This window comes from Meles meles, chromosome 1 (genome assembly GCF_922984935.1).
Source record: "Meles meles chromosome 1, mMelMel3.1 paternal haplotype, whole genome shotgun sequence".
Classification (NCBI taxonomy): domain Eukaryota; kingdom Metazoa; phylum Chordata; class Mammalia; order Carnivora; family Mustelidae; genus Meles; species Meles meles.
In genome coordinates, this window is record NC_060066.1 from 38,614,955 (window position 1) to 38,633,990 (window position 19,036).

The window sequence follows — 19,036 nt, forward strand, 5'->3', positions numbered from 1 at the left end:
CAATTCCTTTATTTTTTCCCTCAATAAGAGAATCCCAATTTTATTGTTCTCCCTTGCCATAAGCTTCAGGGAAGCCCATTCCTTATCTCAGCTACAAGCCCAGCTCCATGGGAGTGAATCACCGTTATTCTAAATAGATTTTCATGGTTCCATTTCCTTTGCCAGTAATGCTTTTGTGACACAATTCTGACCAAAAGGACACAAAGAGACATCTGTGGAGGGGGTTCTAGAATGTTTTTTTCTACCATCTTGAAAATCGGTATTCAGAAAGAAATAACCCTCCTCTGTTGCTGGGCATTGTCATGTCTTCATGTGATGTTTGGAATTTGGCAGCCATCATTTGAGGGGAGGGTGAGAGCCTGCTATGCATAGCAGAGCAGGAAACGGAAGTAAATGAAAGAATTAATCAAACCTAGAAGCACCTACCTCTAGGCTTCTTGCTTTATTTTATTTTATTTTTTTTAACGATTTATTTATTTGACAGAGAGAGATCACGAGTAAGCAGAGAGGCAGGCAGAGAGAGAGGAGGAAGCAGGCTCCCCGCTGAGCAGAGATAGGCTTCTTGTTTTAAAATTCAGTTGAGGGGCACCTGGGTGGCTCAGTGGGTTAAAGCCTCTGCCTTCAGCTCAGGTCATGATCTCAGGGTCCTGGGATCAAGCCCCGCATCGGGCTCTCTGCTCACTAGGGAGCCTGCTTCCTCCTCTCTCTCTGCTTGCCTCTCTGCCTACTTGTGATCTCTGTCTGTCAAATAAATAAATAAAAATTAAAAAAAAAATAAAATTCAGTTGAAGGTGTTTCTTGAGGTTACTGGATAATTCCAGACTTTTGAGACAACATATGCAAATAAGATACTGTCCTAAATCCCAAGAGGCTTATGGTTCTGTCAGAGAAACAAGTAAGTGAAATAAAAGTTTAAGATTGCTATAATAAAAGAGGATAGTAGTTGAATTCAACTGTAACATGCTAGCTCCAGATAACTATAAAATTAGGTTAGAAAAGAGAAACATTATCAAGGGAAAATGTTTTGTTAAGTTGCCTCTTGAAAGGAAATATTTCCAAGTTTCCCTGCAAATAGAAAGTTACATAATGTAATATGTTTGATCAGAGCTTTGTCTCTGCTCCAAACTCTTCCCAGTAGTAGTAGAAAAGATGAACAGTTGTCAAGTAGTATTATTTTTCAAATACACATAAAAATGATAAAAAAGAGTAACATAAACCCAGTCTCAATAAAAAGCAGCAACAAGTATAGCAAGGAAAAAATCTTTATGTTAATATTTTTTGACTCATAAAACATTGCGGTATGTGTATTCCGTGACACAAAAGCAGTTTGTTATTCCAAGGAACGAGGTCTCAAATTCCAGATTTCTCTTACATTTCTCTTGGAACACCTAGTTGAGAATTCTGGTGATCTCTTTGCTAGTTTAATTAAAGTGTGCCCTTAATCTCCATTCCAACTGGAATTGTTGGAAGCAGAAACAAATTACGCTCCTTTCATAATTAAGTGAAGCTGAGTGACCCTTTTGTATATCTCAAATTTTCCTACAGCTTTCAATTGTTCATAAAGGCTTCTGTCTTTTATTTGCAGGTTGAATGATAATCTCTATGCTTTCCTTCCTGGAATCTTCAGATTGGCTTTGCATAGACAAATTAAAATAGAGACTTGAGGCATTTTTTGTTTTGTTTTGTTTTCTGAGTAATTCAGGAGAAAAACAATTATTTTTATTTAATAATATAACACACCAGGCGCACTAGCCTCCAGGCCTTACCACTTACTGTTCACTTGGCCTCAGGTTTCTCTTCCTTTCCCATCTGCATGGTTTCCCCCTGACTTCCTCAGTCACCTTCTTGCTGATGCCCTCACCACCCACCCTATCTAAATTTCATCCCTTTTCCTCCACATTAGTTCCCATTTCCCCATTTTTCTTTCCTTCCTTGCCAGTTTTCAATACCAAATCTTATGAATTAGGTACTTATTGCTTTTACTGTTTCCCCAACCAGAATATCAATCTCATGAGGACAGGAATTAGGGTCTATGTGTTTTTATCACTGAGGAATTCCCAGCACCTAGAATAGTGCGGATATACATAAGAACTAAGTGAACATCTGTGACTGACTTAGAGTGGGATAAGAGAATTAGAAAGGCCTGGGTTAGAATGTAGTTATTCAGGGAGCGCCTGGGTGGCTCAGTGGGTTAAAGCCTCTGCCTTCTGCTCAGGTCATGATCTCAGGGTCCTGGGATCGGCCCCCGCATCGGGATTTCTGCTCACTAGGGAGCCAGCTTCCTCCTCTCTCTCTGCCTGCCTCTCTGCCTACTTGTGATCTCTGTCTGTCAAATAAATAAATAAAATCTTTTTTTAAAAAAAAAAGAATGTAGTTATTCAGGGTGCCTGGGTGGCTCAGTGGTTTGGGCCTCTGCCTTCAGCTCAGGTTGTGATTTCGGGGTCCTGGGATCGAGCCCCGTGTCGGGCTCTCTGCTCAGTGGGAGCCTGCTTCCCCCTCTCTCTCTGCCTACTTGTGATCTCTCTGTCAAAAAAAAAAAAAAAAAAAAAAAAGGAATGTAGATATTCTATTTGGCCTGGAGGAGTTCCCTTTTACCCCTTTGAACTTCAGTTTCTTTACCTATAACATGGATATGCTACCTTACATGGTAGTTTTAAGGGATTAGTGAGATAATGCCCAATTGCTAGCCCTCTTCCTTTTCAAACTGAGGAAAGACTTCAGAGCTTTATTTTCTGATATTATTCCTCCTCCTTCCACAAATCTTCTTAATGGGTATCTCAGTCAGGATTCTAGTAGGAAACTCAAATTAGGATCATTTGAGGAGGGTTGAGGTCTAGGGGAACATAGGGAATAGAGGAGGAACCCAGGGAATAGCAGAGCAGTCACTACCAGTAGGCCCAAAGGGATGAGGGGAAGAAAGGAGAGCTGGGCCCCCTGGTGACCTCACAGGAAGGGGACAGGGAGAACAAATAACCTTATTCTCCTTTCTCCCTCAGATGATCTCTTGCTGGGTCTCCTTATCTTCAGACCCAATTGTAAGCCAGAGATCTGAGAGCTCAGTGATGTCGGCCATACAGGTCAGCCCCTAGAGCACAGGGCAGATGGGAAAGAATGGAGAGTGAATCTGGGGGGCCAAAGAGACCATCCAACCTTACTATATCCAAGATACTTGTTTTGTGAGGGATAGAGAGGGTAAAGACAAGGTCTAATTCTTAGTAGACTCATGATTAGGATGACCCGAACTTCAGTTCAGTGCAATAAGCATCATACAAAAGCCAGCATAGTGTGTTATGGGCACATGGAAGAGAGGTATCTCTTTCACAACTTAAATGTCAGCGATAGTGTGTGGGGGTGGGTGGGAGGGGGGTACTGGTGATTTGACTCAGAAAGGCTTTCTGGAGATTAAGATTGGTAACGTAATTCAGAAACCATTTTAAAGTGTGGCAGTTTTTAAAGAAGAGATGATAAAATGTCATTCTCTGAAAGAAAATTTGCTGACAAAATATAAGAAGATGGGACTAGGGCATGGAAGTGAGGATGAGATTGAAGGATAGAATGAAGTAATTTCAAAGGTTTTTCCTGGCTTTTATATTTTAATAATTAAGCTATTTGTTGTCTTGTTACTTCTGAACTGTCAGACTGTAGTTCTTTAATACATGAAAATGAGTATAAAATTTGTAATAGTTTCTCTTGTTTGCAGAATTTGACTTCAGGTTTCAACCATGAATGGTCTTAAATTTAACATAACTAATTTTAAAGGGAATATAATGTTCTGAGAATAAATCATGTAAGTTTATTACATATTGAAACTTAATGCAAAAAAGAAGAAAACTATTAATAAGTCTGATTTGGGTTAATGTTCATAAGGTTCTTTTATTTAACATTCTCTTCATAGACTGTTCTAATCTTCAAGAAAACTCTATGACTCTACATCTTGATCATTTCTAATGAAAGCAAGTAAACTCATTACACATCACCTGTATATGGTCATAAGAAAGATATTTATATATGGAGTTTCAGGTTCAGTGATATACGAAAAAGATAGATGCAGGCAGGGATCAAATGACAATGAGCTAAGGGCCTTGGGAACCGGTGGGGGAGAGAGGGTGACAAGAAAACAAACTTTTCTTGAGTACTTTTCTATGCACCATAATTTGTGATAGGTTTTCCAGGTTACCCAAGTGAACAGCTGGCAAGACCACAGAGCACTTAAACTGGTGCACTGAGAGATCTCACTGCAGTAATTATTTTCCTTGTAATTAGACATAATTACAGCGAAGTGTAGTGAGGAGCTTGTCTACAACCAACATCAAACAAGAAGTTCCAGTGGTATCCCTAGTGCTGTAGCTACAAACGTCAGATGGCGGGGGACAGAACAGCCAATAATTATAAACAACTAGAGAGGGAAGCGTGGGCAGTTAGTAACACTTCAAAAGGCTGCACAAGATGCTTGGGATGTTTGGGAAATCCAGAGAAATGAGTCAAATGGGATCGAGGCAAAAGCAATGGAGGCAAATGTGGAGCGGCAGCTCTTGGCCGGCTCAAAAGAAGGTGCCCCCGGCCGAAACAGACAGGCTCTGAGTCCTAACTAGGCCTTAGCCTCTAGCTCCTCCAGTCTCGGCGCCTTTTTCCCCTTCCCAGCGCTGTGACCGACGCGTCCCTGCGCTCCCGACCCCGCCCACCCAACCAGGGCCTGGCTCCGCCTACCAAGTCTGGGCCGCGGCTGGCTCCGCCCACTCTCCCAGGACTGCTGCCCGCCGCGGGCGGCCGAGGGGCGGGGCGGCCGGGGCCGGGAGGAGCCGCACTCCCGAATGGGAGGGGGATCCGCGGCGGAGTTACGGGAAAGTTGGTCCGAGTTCCTGGAGTTCCCCCCTGTGGTTCCCGGCGCTCGGCCGGCCGGTGCCCCTGCTCCTTTCCTCCCTCCGGCCTTCACCGCCCACCGCGTCCCTCCTTCTGTCCCCGGCCGCCATGGAGCAGCCGCCAGCGCCCAAGAGGTAACGAACGCTGGGAGCCAGGCGAAGGAGGGAGGCGGCGCCCGCGGCCTCCGGCGGGGGTTGCTAGGCCGGGCCGGACCGCGACCCCCTCCGCGACAGCCGTGCCCGGTCCGGGCGCGCCGGGCGTCGGGAGGCGGGATCGAGTGCTGGGCCGCGTCTGTCCACAGGCTGAGGGCCCCGCGGGGAGGCCGAGCCTCGCCTCTCCCGCGAGCCGGGCCTGGCGGCGTGGAAAGTCGCGGGGCAGCGCCGGGCTCCCCGCGGCCGGACTCCCCGGCCAGGCGGACTTTTCCCTCCCGGCAAGTTCACGAAGCCCGGAGATGGGAGACTGGGAAACAGCCGTGTAGGCGTTCTTGTCAAATGTTTGTCGTAATACTGCCTTTTATTTGAGAAGGCGGGTTATTTATTAACAGTTTAAGGAATTCAATATTAATAGCTACACAGTGTGTAAAACTTGCACATATACTGCACTAACAGGTGTTCCTCCTCTGACGCCCCTCAAGTTCAAAAGTATTTATGGATGCAAGACAGTAGGAATCTTAAATTAGAACCCCTCCCCCATATAGGTTTTTTTTTCCTTCTGGCATATAAAAATAGTGATGCTTTGATATTTACTGTTTATATTTAATCTTTAATATATTGGAAGAGTAAGAGTACACAGTGGATACTTTTAAAGTAGTATTTGAAATGGTCGTCCTAAATCAAGGCTCTCCATAGCTTTAAGTTCAAAATGTGCATTTTTTTTCCCTCCAAGAATGAATCAACATCAGTTAACTGGTGGTGTTTAAAGCATTTAATCTCAGTCTTTCATTTTTTATGAAATAAAGGTACTAATCTTTCTCCCAGCGAGTGCTTTTGTGAAGATTAAGGAGTTCTCGTGTTCTGATGCTTAGAGATCTTTAGATGAAAGGTGATATATTCAGGGACATGGAATAATTAAAAAGGTAGGAACTTTGTGAGCTCTTGTGAATTGTGTGACTAGACATGTGAGCCTTGAAGCCTGGAAACCATCTGTTCAGGTGAAAAAAGGAGGGGGAGGTTGTGGAAGGGTTTCCAAAAGAGACCTGCTATCAGAGCCCTTGATAGATTTTTATCTGGTATTTTGTGTTGAACTCTAGTATTGACTGGGCACCCAGTTTTCGTACCATAGAAAAAAATTGGAGACTTTTTTCTTCTCTTCTATTTTGGAAGGACTGTAAGGGGGCATCTCTGAGATGATGCCCTAAGGTCAACTCGAACAACTCCCAATTGAAGTAGGAGTGATCTGTTCATTAGCTCTAAGGTATCAGAGTTTCTTATAGGTATAAGAGATCCCCCGGCCTTGCAGGGACTCTGGAAAACCTAGAAGGGTCAGGGGGACATGTGGGTGGCACATATAACCATTCCGTGTCATTTACACTTTTTCAAAGTGGTGCTTGCACATCCAACAGGCTTATTTTTAGTTCTCTTTCAGAGAGACTTAGGCTGATCCAGAAGGGCATTTCTGAAAAGCCAGATATGTGACATTAAGCCCATATATTAGAGTATCACTTAAAATTTTTTCATAGCATTTTCATTTTCATAGTATCATCATAGCAGCCCTGTTAAGTAGGTTGGATCACAGGTATTGATCCTGTTCTGTAGCTGAGGACGCTGAAAGAGTTTGCTACATGGAAGGCTATGACAGGGATGACTGACCGTGAGTTTTTGTGTTCTCCCTATAGATCATTACCTTCCGATAATAAAATATAGATGCAGGGCACCTGGGTGGCTCAGTCCTTAAGCGTCTGACTTTGGCTCAGGTCACGATTTCAGGGTCCTGGGATCGAGCCCCACATCGGGCTCCCTGCTGAGCAGGGAGCCTGCTTCTCCCTCTGCCTCTACCTGTCGCTCTGCCTACTTGTGCTGTCTATCTCTCTATCAGATAAATAAATAAAATCTTAAAAAAAATAAAATAAAATATAGATGCCATTTTTGAGGTCATTTTGTTTGCCAGGAATGTTGTATATACATTCCTTTATTTTATTGTCTTAAGAAACAGGAATCCTGGCTCTGCAGCTTTTTATGCTAGTTCTAAATTTAATTTCTTCATCTGTAAAGTGTGTTGTGAGGATAGGTCATGTGTAAAGCACTTAGCACAGGGCTCTGTAAGGTGTTCAGCAATGTTAAATGTTGTTAGTTTTTTCTTCGCTTATTAAATGAAACTCAGAGAGGTTAAGTAAGTGGTGGAGATGCCAGAACCCTGAGTCTGATTGGCTGCAAAGCCTGTGCACTCTCACACCATATACTGTGCTACCTCTTTTTAAAGACTCACTTTCTTAGCCTTCCGTGATATGGTGGTCATTTCTTTGCACAATCCTCTGGGCCCTCTTCTTGTTCTTTTCCTAATCCCTTTGCTTTTCGGCCTTGAGTAGCGCTTCCGGATGGATGGCTCAGACACTTTTTTTTTTTTTTTTTTTAATTTAAAAAAATTTTTTTTTTATTTTATTTATTTGTCAGAGAGAAGGAGAGAGAGAGAGAGAGCACACAGGCAGGCAGAGGTGGAGAGAGAAGCAGGCTCCCTGCCGAGCAAGGAGACCATGCGGGACTCGATCCCAGGACCCTGGGATCATGACCCAAGCCGAAGGCAGCGGCTTAACCCAGGCTCAGACACTTTTTTACATGGTCACATTTACGCTGCTCGTATTCAAATCTGTATGACCAGCAGCTGCTGTTGGTTGGTGTATTTGATCTTTTCATGCAGATCCACACTTCCATTATTCCGTCTAATTTGTCACTAAGTCCTATTGAATTCTCCATTAAAAAGTCTGGATTCATTTTCTTTTCCCTTTTTCATTTTTGATACGATTACTCCATTCTTGGGTTTTATGACCCTCATACTTGATTTACAGCAGTGTCTTCCAACTAGGTACTTTAGTGCAGTGGTTTTAAAAAATTTTTAGCAGAAGGCTCTGTTTGGAGTAGAGGCAAGGGACTAGGACCTCGTTCTCAATGCCTTACCTCCTTCTATTCCCCTTTTGCTGCCCTACAGAACCTCCTAATGTTCCATAGGACACTGTTTGCTTTCGTGTGTCTTGCAAATGGCTTCTGATTTGTCAAAACATCACTTCCACCACGGTATTCCTTTTTAAAAAAAATTTTGGGGGGGGGTTGGGGCACACTAGCCTACTAAGTACCCAAGACCCCTAGCACTTGGTCTTAGATTTAATCCCCAGGCTTTTGTTACTCTTCTCCAAGATGAATCTGTCCTCCTGAAGTTTCCCTTTTATTTTTTGTTTAGGTTGTAGGCCATGGATACTTCTAACTTTGCCTTTGTTAATGCTTTTCTTCTAGAGAAGTTTCTGTTATTTTTTGCTAGTAATCTGTGTTTTATTCTTCCTTCAAGGCCCGTTTCATAAAGGATCTTATTTGAGTGCTTTCTAGGCTAAGGTATTTCTCTGTATTCCTCATATGATGTCAGTTTGACTATATGCCATCTTCATATTGTTCTTTCTTCAGTTACAAGATTTTAGATATTCAAAAGATAATAGGAGCTAATTTAGTATTTATGTATCGCATTACCCAGCTTTAGAAATAAAATATTATGAATATAGTTGAGTTTCCTTAAGTATATCTCTTCTCAGTTGCTTTCCCTCCCTATCCCCTGAAGGATTGTCACTGTCCTGAATTGGGTATTTCTTAGTCCCATACCATACGTGTCTTTGTGTTTTTATCATGTTGTTCGTATATATCTGACCTAGTTTTAGGCTTGGGTGTTCGTGCCTGCCTTTGCTCTTGGGTGTCATTCTTTTCCTCTGGGAGCTGGAGATTCCCCTTTGCAGCCAGATCTGAAAATTATGACTAGAGGATCTAGAAGGCCTTTCTTACCTCACAACATTGATTTGGTTTCACCAACAAGGCTGTGTTAAATACAGACAATGGATGTGATCACTTATAATCACTGACTTGAGGTATGAGAATAGCTTTATATTCCTCAGATTTCCTTAACAGGTCTGTCACAGAGGTCTTCATAAGTCCTTATGAAAATAAGTTCCCTCTGGGAATGGAAGTCCATTAAGTAGTTCTTAATTATTAGTGTTTCGGTAAGTTGAGTTTCTCAGATTTCTTTGTAGGGGATGAAAGAAAAATGACCACACGATAGGTAAGTTTTAAGAGATAGAAGAGGAAATGAAATGATCAAACATGAGATCCTCACCAAGTAGAACATTCATAAAGGGGGAGATGGGTCTCTGTGATAGGTGGTGGGTAGCATGAAAACTCTGGTTACTTGAAGATAGATTGTTATATAGATAATATTTGTTAAAGAGAGGACAGAATATCATTGCTGGAGAGGTAGACTTTATCAGACAGGCCTTGTTCCTCAGTTAGATTATAAGAATAATAGATACTTAAAATTTAAAATTCATTAAGGTATATTTGGAGGAAAAGTTGGGGTGAACAGTGAAAACACTGGAAGGATAATAAGGGAGTAAGCTCCTGAAATTGACTCTCGAGACAGATAAGGAAAGTTCTTTGATTTAAGCCATGGTTAGAGTCTTTGCAATTTTCTTTTTTTAATAGTGTGAAAAGATAGTTGGGGGAAGTAAAATTGAAGATTCAAGTTAAGACGTTAGGGTTACAAAGTGCATTCACACAAATGGAAAGTGAAGGTAAGAAAACAGTTATTTCCCAAGGAAAAGTGTTGCTGTGAACAAATGGAGTGTTAGTCAGAAGATAATTAAGGAATGAGAAAGCAAAAGTAAAAGGACGAGGATATAGAAGGGTGAAGTAGAAGGTATTTATAGATTCCTCAGCATGAAAAGCCCATATCTACCTGTAGTATCAGCAGCCCTGACCTTAGACCAGAAATTGGGAATGCAGGTAAACAGATTGACTCTTAGAACTGAGTTGTGTGGGACAGAGCCACAAACCAGATAAGCAGATAGTAGGGTATGACGAAAATCATGAAGGCAGTGAGAAGAGGTGTGGGCTTCCTTTTGTGTCAATACTACTAATTCATGTGCCCTTGGGATCAGAATTCTTCTGTGCTTATTACTGGAGAGATTGACAAATGGGGAGCTAGAGTTTCCTTTGAGACAATGACCTGAGGACTCTACAAAACAAAGGCAGCAACCTCCAGTAGTGGAAGGCCCTGGGGGACGATCCCAACTTCAGAGGCAGGCTAGGGGAGAGGTTCTGAGTATTTCAAAGGGCAAGAAAAGATTCAAGCAAACAGGAGCATATTTTTGCATTAACGACTGGGTCTCTAAAGCATAGTGGTTCTTCTTTTGGCTTTTCTTGGTTAACTGGGGATGGCACCAACTCCTTTAAAATTGATTTAGGCCCTTAGGATGGGAACAGTCAGTTGGTTCTTCTTCCTAAAAACAGGGAGGATGACTGTAACCTCTGGAGCAGGTCTGGGTGAGCAAACTTCAGTTGCACATTAAGACAGGAGATAAGCTCAGTCTTTCGTCCGCCCGAGGCAAAGATTAATTTATCTTTTGTCCTTTAAGGGACTGAGACATAGCATATATTAGTACTAAAGAATTTGTTAGGGGGTGCCTGGGTGGCTCAGTGGGTTAAAGCCTCTGCCTTCAGCTCAGGTCATGATCCCAGAGTCCTGGGATCGAGCCCCGCATCCGGCTCTCTGCTCGGCGGGAAGCCTGCTTCTCTTCCTCTCTCTCTCTCTCTGCCTACTTGTGATCTCTGTCTGTCAAATAAATAAATAAAATCTTAAAAAAAAAAAAGAATTTGTTAGAAATGTAAAGAAAAATGTAAACATGTATTAAGCTCGGCTAAGTTGAAACTTGTTTTTCTAAAGTAATCTAAATGTTCATTGCAGAAGTATGTATCAATAAAGCTTTAATAATAAAAGGTTTAAATTGAGTATTTCTTGCTTGGATTATAAGGAGAGGGGGAAGTGCTTTGAATTTAATTTTTCTGGTTTCAGAGAAGTCTGCGTTGAACTAAAGGTCCCGTCACTTTAGGCCATCATGTATTAGTGGTTCTGAAAAAATTAAAAAAAAAAAATTGATGGTGAAACCCAGCACAGACCCACATACATATAAAACTAAAACAGAAGTTTCACACAATGTACTATGTGGGATGTTTTTGGTATTTTTCTCTTTTCCTTTATGTTCTGTTTCATTGAAAAACTGCTGGTCACGAGTCACCAAATTATTTTCACGACCTTCTAATGGGTTGTGATCTGCAGTTTGAAAAGACATTGTCAGCATATGTAGTAGTGACGGTCAAGAAACTGACTTCATTTCAAACTCTATCCTGATCCGCAAAAGCTCAGTCATGGCATTGACAGAAGGATCCAGACGGGTGTGAGTGTACCTACCTATACACACAATAGGATAGAGGTGAAGGGGAGAAAGGAAACTGTTCTCTAAAAGCTACAGTATTTTGACTGTACCAGGACAGTTTATTGTTCCCGATTGAAGTATGGGAAAATGGACAATGATGGTCTGTGATGTCTGACAGGATTCACAAAAGAATATGTGATACATAAGGGTTGCTGTCAAAGGCTCGGGTCCCTTTTCGTGTGGAATGACCCCCTGCAAAGCTATCATTATGATTGCCTCAGCTTCTGACGCCCTCCCTGCTGCTCCCTTTCTAAGGACCAAAGGTCTCTAGGTTTTTCTGCTAAAGAGAAAATTTATACTATCTGATAGAAACTTTCTTTTTTATTTGTCCCAAGTCTCTTTCTTGTTGTGATTTTATTTGAATTGCCTCATATGTTAGGATTATTCTAATTTCAGTTCTTAGCTCTTGGAACAGAGTTTTTATTTCAAATGTCTTTTTATAATTGTTTTTTCCACAGTCTAACATTGAACAAATGAAAGTAACAAATATGTAAATAGACATGTATGAATATTAAAAATAAGTTCATTATTTGCATGCCATGACTATTAAGGTGCTGATTACCTCAAACATCTTAAAAATATATTAAAGGATGTATCTTACAAAATGACTTGGTAACAAAATGAGAATTACAGAAAACTATTAATGTTGCTGGTAGTTAATATATGTGTACATGTGATAGTATATGTGAGTTCTGAATTAGTTTGTAAATTTTATATGAATCAGGAGTACCTGGGTGGCTCAGTTGTTTAAGCATCTACATTTGGCACAGGTCATGATTCTGGGGTCCTGGGATCGAGCCCCACATTGGGCTCCCTGCTCAGTGGGGAGTCTGCTCCCTTTCTCTGTCCCCCCCCAACTGTGCTCACTTGCTATCTTTCTCTTTCTCAAATTAATAAATAAAATCTTTAAACAAAATGAAATAAAACAAAACTTTGTATGATATCAGACATCTTAGTAAAGAGGTCAAATAGAGTAACATTTTCAGATAGTTCCAGATATCTTGATATAAATATTAGTATCTTGGTGTCCAGACACAGACACACGTGCTCTCTCTCTCTCTCTGTCTTAGAAAATTGGGGAAATTGTTGAGCATATGTGATTCCAAGGATGAGATAGTTTTTATATTCAAAATATGGAATATTACTCTCTGTCCAGATCAGTTTTCATTTTTAGGATTTTTGATTTTCTGAAATCATGGGACCTATAGTTGGAAAGGAATGCAAGTTAAAATTATTTTTGTAATTTGGGTGAACCCTTTACATATTTGAGGAAAGCATGAATTAAAGATAATAGGCAGTTAATTTCCTTGACCTTTTCTCTCTGGAGCCAGATGATCTCTCCTGAGTCTGCAGAGTTGCCCCATTCTCTGGTTTCTTTCTAAAAACTGGCTTTCTAAACCACAGAGACTCTTAACTGTAGAGAAGAAACTGAGGGCTGGTAGAGGGAGGTGGGTGGGTAGATGGGCTAAATGGGTGATGGGTATTAAGGAAACCATCTGTTACGGTGAGTGCTGGTGTTGTATGCAAGTAAAGAATCACTAAATTATGCTCCTGAAACCAATATTACACTATGTTAACTAACTGGAATTTAAATAAAAATTTTGGAAGAAAAAAATTAAAATTGGCTTTGTTTACTCACTGATCATTACTCATGGCAGAAATTGGATGTCAGCTTTGAGTTCATTCATTTGCTCATTTATTAATACATTAAATAAATTAATAAATTAATATTTATTAATTTATTAAGTAATTATTAATTAACTGCCTTTCAAATGCTAAATGCTGGGTACGTTGTTGAAGGAAGCAGTTGAGATCTTTGACCTCATGGGACATACACTCTAGTTGGAGCTTGAACTATGAAGGATAGGAGTAGCACATACTGATAGAGAAAAATGGTGGAACCTGTTTAATAGGGCAGTTGGACAGAGCTTCTCTGAGAAGGTAATACTAAAGCTGCGATATTGGGTTGAGAAGTTATCCTTGTGAGCAGCTGGAAAGAGTTTTCCAGGCAGAGAGAAAGCCTTGAGAAGGCCTGGAGGTGGGAAAGAGCATAGTGTGTGGGAGGAATTGAAATGAGGCCACTGTGGCTGGATTATAAAATGGGAGAAAGTGGTTGGAGATGAGGTCAGAGAGATGGGCAGGGATTCAATGATGCAGGCCATGGAAAGGAATTTGGATGTGAAAGTGCAATGGGCTGTCATTAAATGGTTTTAAACAGAATTTTAAGCAGTTTAAAAAGATCATTCAGGTTGCTTTTGGAAGAATAGATTGTAGAGGGTTAAGAATAACAGGAGGGGAACAAGTTGGGAGGCCATGGCTGTGCTTCATGGTTAGATGGTGGAGTCAGTGGAGATGGAGAGAAGTGTGGACAGATGTAAGGTTATATTTTGGAGTTGGAAACAAAGGACTTGCTGATAGACTAGATGGGGGAATTGGGGAAGAAAGAAAGAATTGTGGCTCCTGCATTTTGTGTTTGAGCAACTTGGGGGTTGGAGGAAGACTGGGAGAGGAACAGATTGGGGTATCTCATAGTCTCTTTCTTAGAATTTCTCGACGCCCAGGAAAGTGAAATCTGTTGGGCCCCGATTGTGATATTAGGTGGTTCCCTTAGAAGAGGAAGTGGGTAGGAGGAAATGATGGGCACTGACTTCTTTTTTAACCTCTTATTTTCACTGCATTAGTCTAGAGAATGGGAATCATACTAAGTCTTTGTTAGGTGTTTGCAACATTCAGGTGTCCTGATAACCTGCTATTAAAAAATGTTTTCATTGCAAAATAAAACATCAGTAAAAAATAAACATATGGCATGATGATTACCTTAAGGCAGACACCTTTGTAATCACCAGTCAGGTTAAGAAATAGAACTCTGCTACCCTTCCTTCTTAGTGTTCCATCCCAGTCACAGCTGCCTTTTCCCATAAGTAATTCTTATACTGACTTTTATAGTAATAACCCACATGTGCATTGCTAGATACTCTAGGTTAGTCTTGCCAATTAAAAAATAGTTTTTATAGGAAATGTCACTTTTCATTTTACAATAGTTCTCTATCCCTTTTCTTTTCTTTTACCTGTTGAAGAATGCAGGACATTTGTAGTTTCCCACAGCTTGGATTTTGCTGACTACTTACCCAAGGTGCAGTTCTACTGTTCTTTTGCCCTCTGTATCTTCTGTCAGTGAGTAACTGGATCCAGACACTGGAAGGCTCAATTTCAATCCCTTAGTCTTTGTGATAGGTGGTGTTTGGCAAGACTGTATTTGTCACTTAGCATGTAGTTATCTCTCTTTTTTTGTGTTTTTAGCAGCTGTTGATGGTTAGTGCTTATTTCTGTTAATTCATTGGATGTTGCAAAATGGTGAAATTCTAAATACATCATTTTGTTTTCATTTGTTAATTGAAATGTTTTTATAGAGTCACCTCCCTCATCTTTTGTTGGATTACCCAGTGGTACAGTCTATAAAAGTGAGACAGGATAAATGCTTGATTCTTCCCCTTTACCTGTTTTCAAGAGAATGCATTAGTTCCCTATTTCTCTCCAAAGAGCACCAATTCTTCTTCTTCTTCCTTTTTTTTCCCCAAGATTTTATTTATTTATTTGCTAGAGAGAGACACAGTGAGAGAGGGAACACAAGCAGGGGGAGTGAGAGGGAGAAGCAGGCTTCCCACGGAGCAGGGAGCCTGATGCCGGGCTCTGTCCCAGGACCCTGGGATCATGCCCTGAGCTGAAGGATGGTGCTTAATGACTAAGCCACCCAGGTGCCCCCTTTTTTCTTTTTTTAAGTGCCATTATGAGCCAGTGGATTTAAACATATTTGGTGGATTTTAATCCATTATAGTTCTTGCAGCTGAAGCTCAAAGTGGCCCCCTATCTTTGGTTACTGGGAGGCCTTTCAGGGACAACGTGACCCATAGCTTCCTTGTTGTCTGCTGTGAAAAGATATTCGGGGCCCATCATGTTCATTTCCTGTTCTGGATCTGGAATCAACCATTTGTCCGAGAAGTACTACTTTCTTTTTAGGAGAAATGGTATTTCAGGACCCCAACCTGCATGCTAATTTGTTAGTGCCACTTTAATTTTAAATAGTGTTTTTTTCATAGGTAGAAGATCTGACTCATTCTTTCCAATGGTGGGGTACTGTGTCAAAATTGTGATGGCACTGACATTCTCTTCCTCTGGCTAATATCTCTATCATACCTTTATGTTTCTAAGTTTAAGTCAGAAATTGGGTGTATGTAGACAAATTCTGTGGTAGAGACCATTCTGAGTGGACTTTTACCTTCACATTCCCCCTCCCTTAACTTTGGTTACCCTTTGGCCCAGTGTTATCCTAATATCCAGCTTCACTTCTTTCTCACCTCTGAATGTTTCAGGTGACCTAGTTTCTTCTTAAACAAAAAGATACAGAAAATGAAAGAATCCGAGACAAAAAACACCACTAGTGATAAGATTAGATTTCAGGCCTTATTTTTTAAGGTAGACCTTTTAGCCTGCTTTGTCTTACATACATAGAAGTGTATCTATGCACAAACAAAATTCAGGGGCATCTGCAGACTGCTTTATAAATCCAGCCCTGTTTACAGTATGATGAACTGCAAAATGAAGCATATCAAAATCTTAAATGCCATATGTTATTCCTTTTTAGTTTTGATATTAGCCCCTCTTGTTAAGTTTTATTGTACTTTCAAATAAATAACATCATGTTTGTCTCAGTGACATGGTTGGCACTTTGCGTTTAATGCTATGTCATGTAACTTTAGAAGGAATTAGTTTTAGTGTAATTACTTACTGTATTAATTACTGCGTTGGTTGTATCTATAAACTACTATGTGAATTAGTCTGTCATCTTGCAGTTAAACAACAAACAGTAGCCATTTTCCAATGATCAGCTATTTAAACATTTTTAGCAATCAGTGAAATTTGTATCATAGAGGTTTGGATTACAGAGAAATGATTGGTCTGAATAAAATCTATAGTCATGTAATTTCTAAGAATTATAAGAAATAAGGGTCAAATTAAGCAAGGGAACCTCATGAAATTCTAGGGGAAATTAAAAATATACAAATTAAACTCTTGAGAAGAAAGTATTTTGATGACTTTGTTTTCCCGGTAGAGTGAATTTTCCTTCTATGAGCTTTGCTTCTCATTGTATACTTCTGAGGTTTTGGTTTTGTTTTTGTTTGCTTTTTCCTCATAGAAGAGAATTCAGGTAGTAGGCAAATGATGACAATGGGATCCCCTCCCCTTTATATAGACTCTCAGCACTTGATTTGATAGCTTTAGTTAATATACACAAAACACTCATGTGATTTCAGAGAGCCTGCCAAAATAGTGATATGGTTATACTTTATATTTAGCATCATTGGCCAGTATGATATCTCATGTAATGGATTTTTCCAAGTAAATGAAGTAAACTACTTTAAGCATTATATTTTTAAAATATTTTACAAACACTTTTATACAGCCAGTTTTGATGGAAATCATTCCAAAATGAAGGCACTTGACCCAGTCTTCTGAAAGTGATAAAGAAAGCAAATGATCATGCTTTTCTTGTTCATGAAAACAGTCATAGAAACAGTTCATAGAATTGTTCATAGTTTTAGTTCATAGAAACAGTTATGGGTGCTTTTTTGATGTGTTTGAAGCTTTGTTGCTGTATACATGTGGCTGTTTTTTCCCTAAACCTAGTCTTGTCTTTCACTGTTACCTGTCATTCTCATTACTGTGTCCTTTTCTAAACTGCTACTTATCTTAGTAATAATTACCTGACCTGACAGTCGCTATTCCTTTCCAAAAGTAAACTACATGCTCTTTGTGTCAGTTTTTGCTTACCAGAGGTCTTTTCTCTTCTGCAGGGCTCATAGTACATCTTGAAATGATCTTTTGACTTAAGAGGAGGAACATTATATGCATTGAAGGGGAAAAAAATTATTTCAACTTCCCTGAGTTTCTAAGATTTAAGGTGAAAATAACCGAAGTTTTTGCATCAAAAAAGGAACAGGATTTTACCTTAAGCCCGTGGAATTCCTAAAAAAAATTTTCTAAAAAAATTTTCTGTCATTTTGGAATATTATATTTTGAAGACTCATGGTCTTCAAAATATAATAAGACCAAAGTGAATTGGAGTCAGTTACACCTGTGCAAATATAGTAACACTACACTTATAGTTATTTTTAATTTCTATGGGTAAAGTATTTAGACTATTTATCTTTCATATAGTGATTACATTTTTTTGTTAGATATAGTTGAAATTTAAAAAATTTTATTTTTATTTCTAAAAAGAAAAAACAAAATCAAACAGGTAAAAATTCTCCAAATTTAAAAAAGCAAAAATATTTTCACAAAGCACTATAATCTTCTTAATTTGTTTACAAAGAACCACAGGGGAATACTGAAAGTGGCTTCATATGTGCTGTTACCATGTAATAAAACTGTACTAAGAAATCAAGCAAAATAGTGTCTGTCTGTGCAGATAGCTGAACTCAGCGAGTTTCCACAGCCCCCATCTCTATTTATGAAAGCCTATAAAAATTAAGCAGAAGTCAGAGCACGGAACTCATTGAATGATACACATGTTAATATTGTCATTTTAAGGTTTCCCTGAAATGACACTTTTATTAATGTAGGTATACCTTTAATTAATGTATTTATGTTTGGGATTAATGCAATTAATTCTAGTATTCTAGGGATGGAAACAAGTTGTGAATGTACAGAGACTAAATGCTCATATTTTGTTTTCAAATTTGAGATGTAGGGAAATAGGTGAAGAGCAAAATATATGAATAAACCTAGTTTTAAAGTGTAAGTAGTGTCTTTGGCACAAACTACAGTAGATTTTTCTGTATGGCAGGTACATGGGTAGACCTTGGCAAGTTTCCTCTTTTATTTTTAATCAATTAGAGATTCTGTTCTCTTTTTTAGTTCTCAAATCTAGGTATGGTTATTGAGTATTTAAAAATTTTTATAAAGACCTGAATTAGAAGTTATGACATTTATAACTGCATATTTCTTATTAGATTATTTTTAATCTTTATTTTAGCAGGAAATGAATATGTCAGAGCATTTTCAAATGTGCTGTTTTATGTTTGCATTTTCTGGATTCTTTTTTTTTAAATAATTCAGTTTATTAAGAAAGTGAATGTAGTAACACGTCTTTAAAGCTAGGGAGTATGCTGCAGCATTTCTTAACTTTGAATAGGTTTGTTACAAGAAATTAAAAGGAATCCTGTTACTTTCCAATTGAGGTTAAATGAAAAGATTCTTAGAAAATAAAAATGAAAGACTAAAAGGTGAAGGAAGGAGAAAAATCTCAGCTTCTTTTCCTTTAAAGCTCTTTGCCAGGAAATTATAAGTTTAGAGTACTTTTGGGCAAAGAGCCCAACTTCAGAGGAAATGGTATGATGGAGCTGAAAAATAAGACTTTAATTTTAAATAGTCTTCTGTCTGTTGTAGAGCGTCTGTTTTCTTAGGTGGATTTCATCTCATTCTAGTGCCAGTAATTAACTAAACCCTCATACATTTTAAAGCAGTTTTATAAAAAGTAAATCCTCTATGAGATCATCAAATCACATCTATTTTACTATTAAAACAGTGACACTTACAACCAAACAATTAAAAGCCAGAGCTCTAGAGTCAGACTTTGGTTCTTGTCTTACCGCTGCCATTTACTCAGTGCAGTGGTGGGCAAGTTAACTTTTCTAAATCTCCATCTTGCAAAAT

At 39.4% G+C, this 19,036-nt stretch overlaps 1 protein-coding gene across 1 annotated transcript in view; it reads left to right on the top strand.

The window, feature by feature from the left end:
- Window positions 1-4,784: 4,784 nt before the first annotated feature.
- The window catches only part of STK3 (serine/threonine kinase 3), a 276,767-nt gene continuing 262,515 nt past the window's right edge, over window positions 4,785-19,036 (top strand). The window contains exon 1 of the mRNA XM_045978097.1: window positions 4,785-4,994. Coding sequence (XP_045834053.1) covers window positions 4,969-4,994 — 26 coding nt within the window. The 5' untranslated portion in view covers window positions 4,785-4,968. The remainder of the gene's footprint in view (window positions 4,995-19,036) is intronic.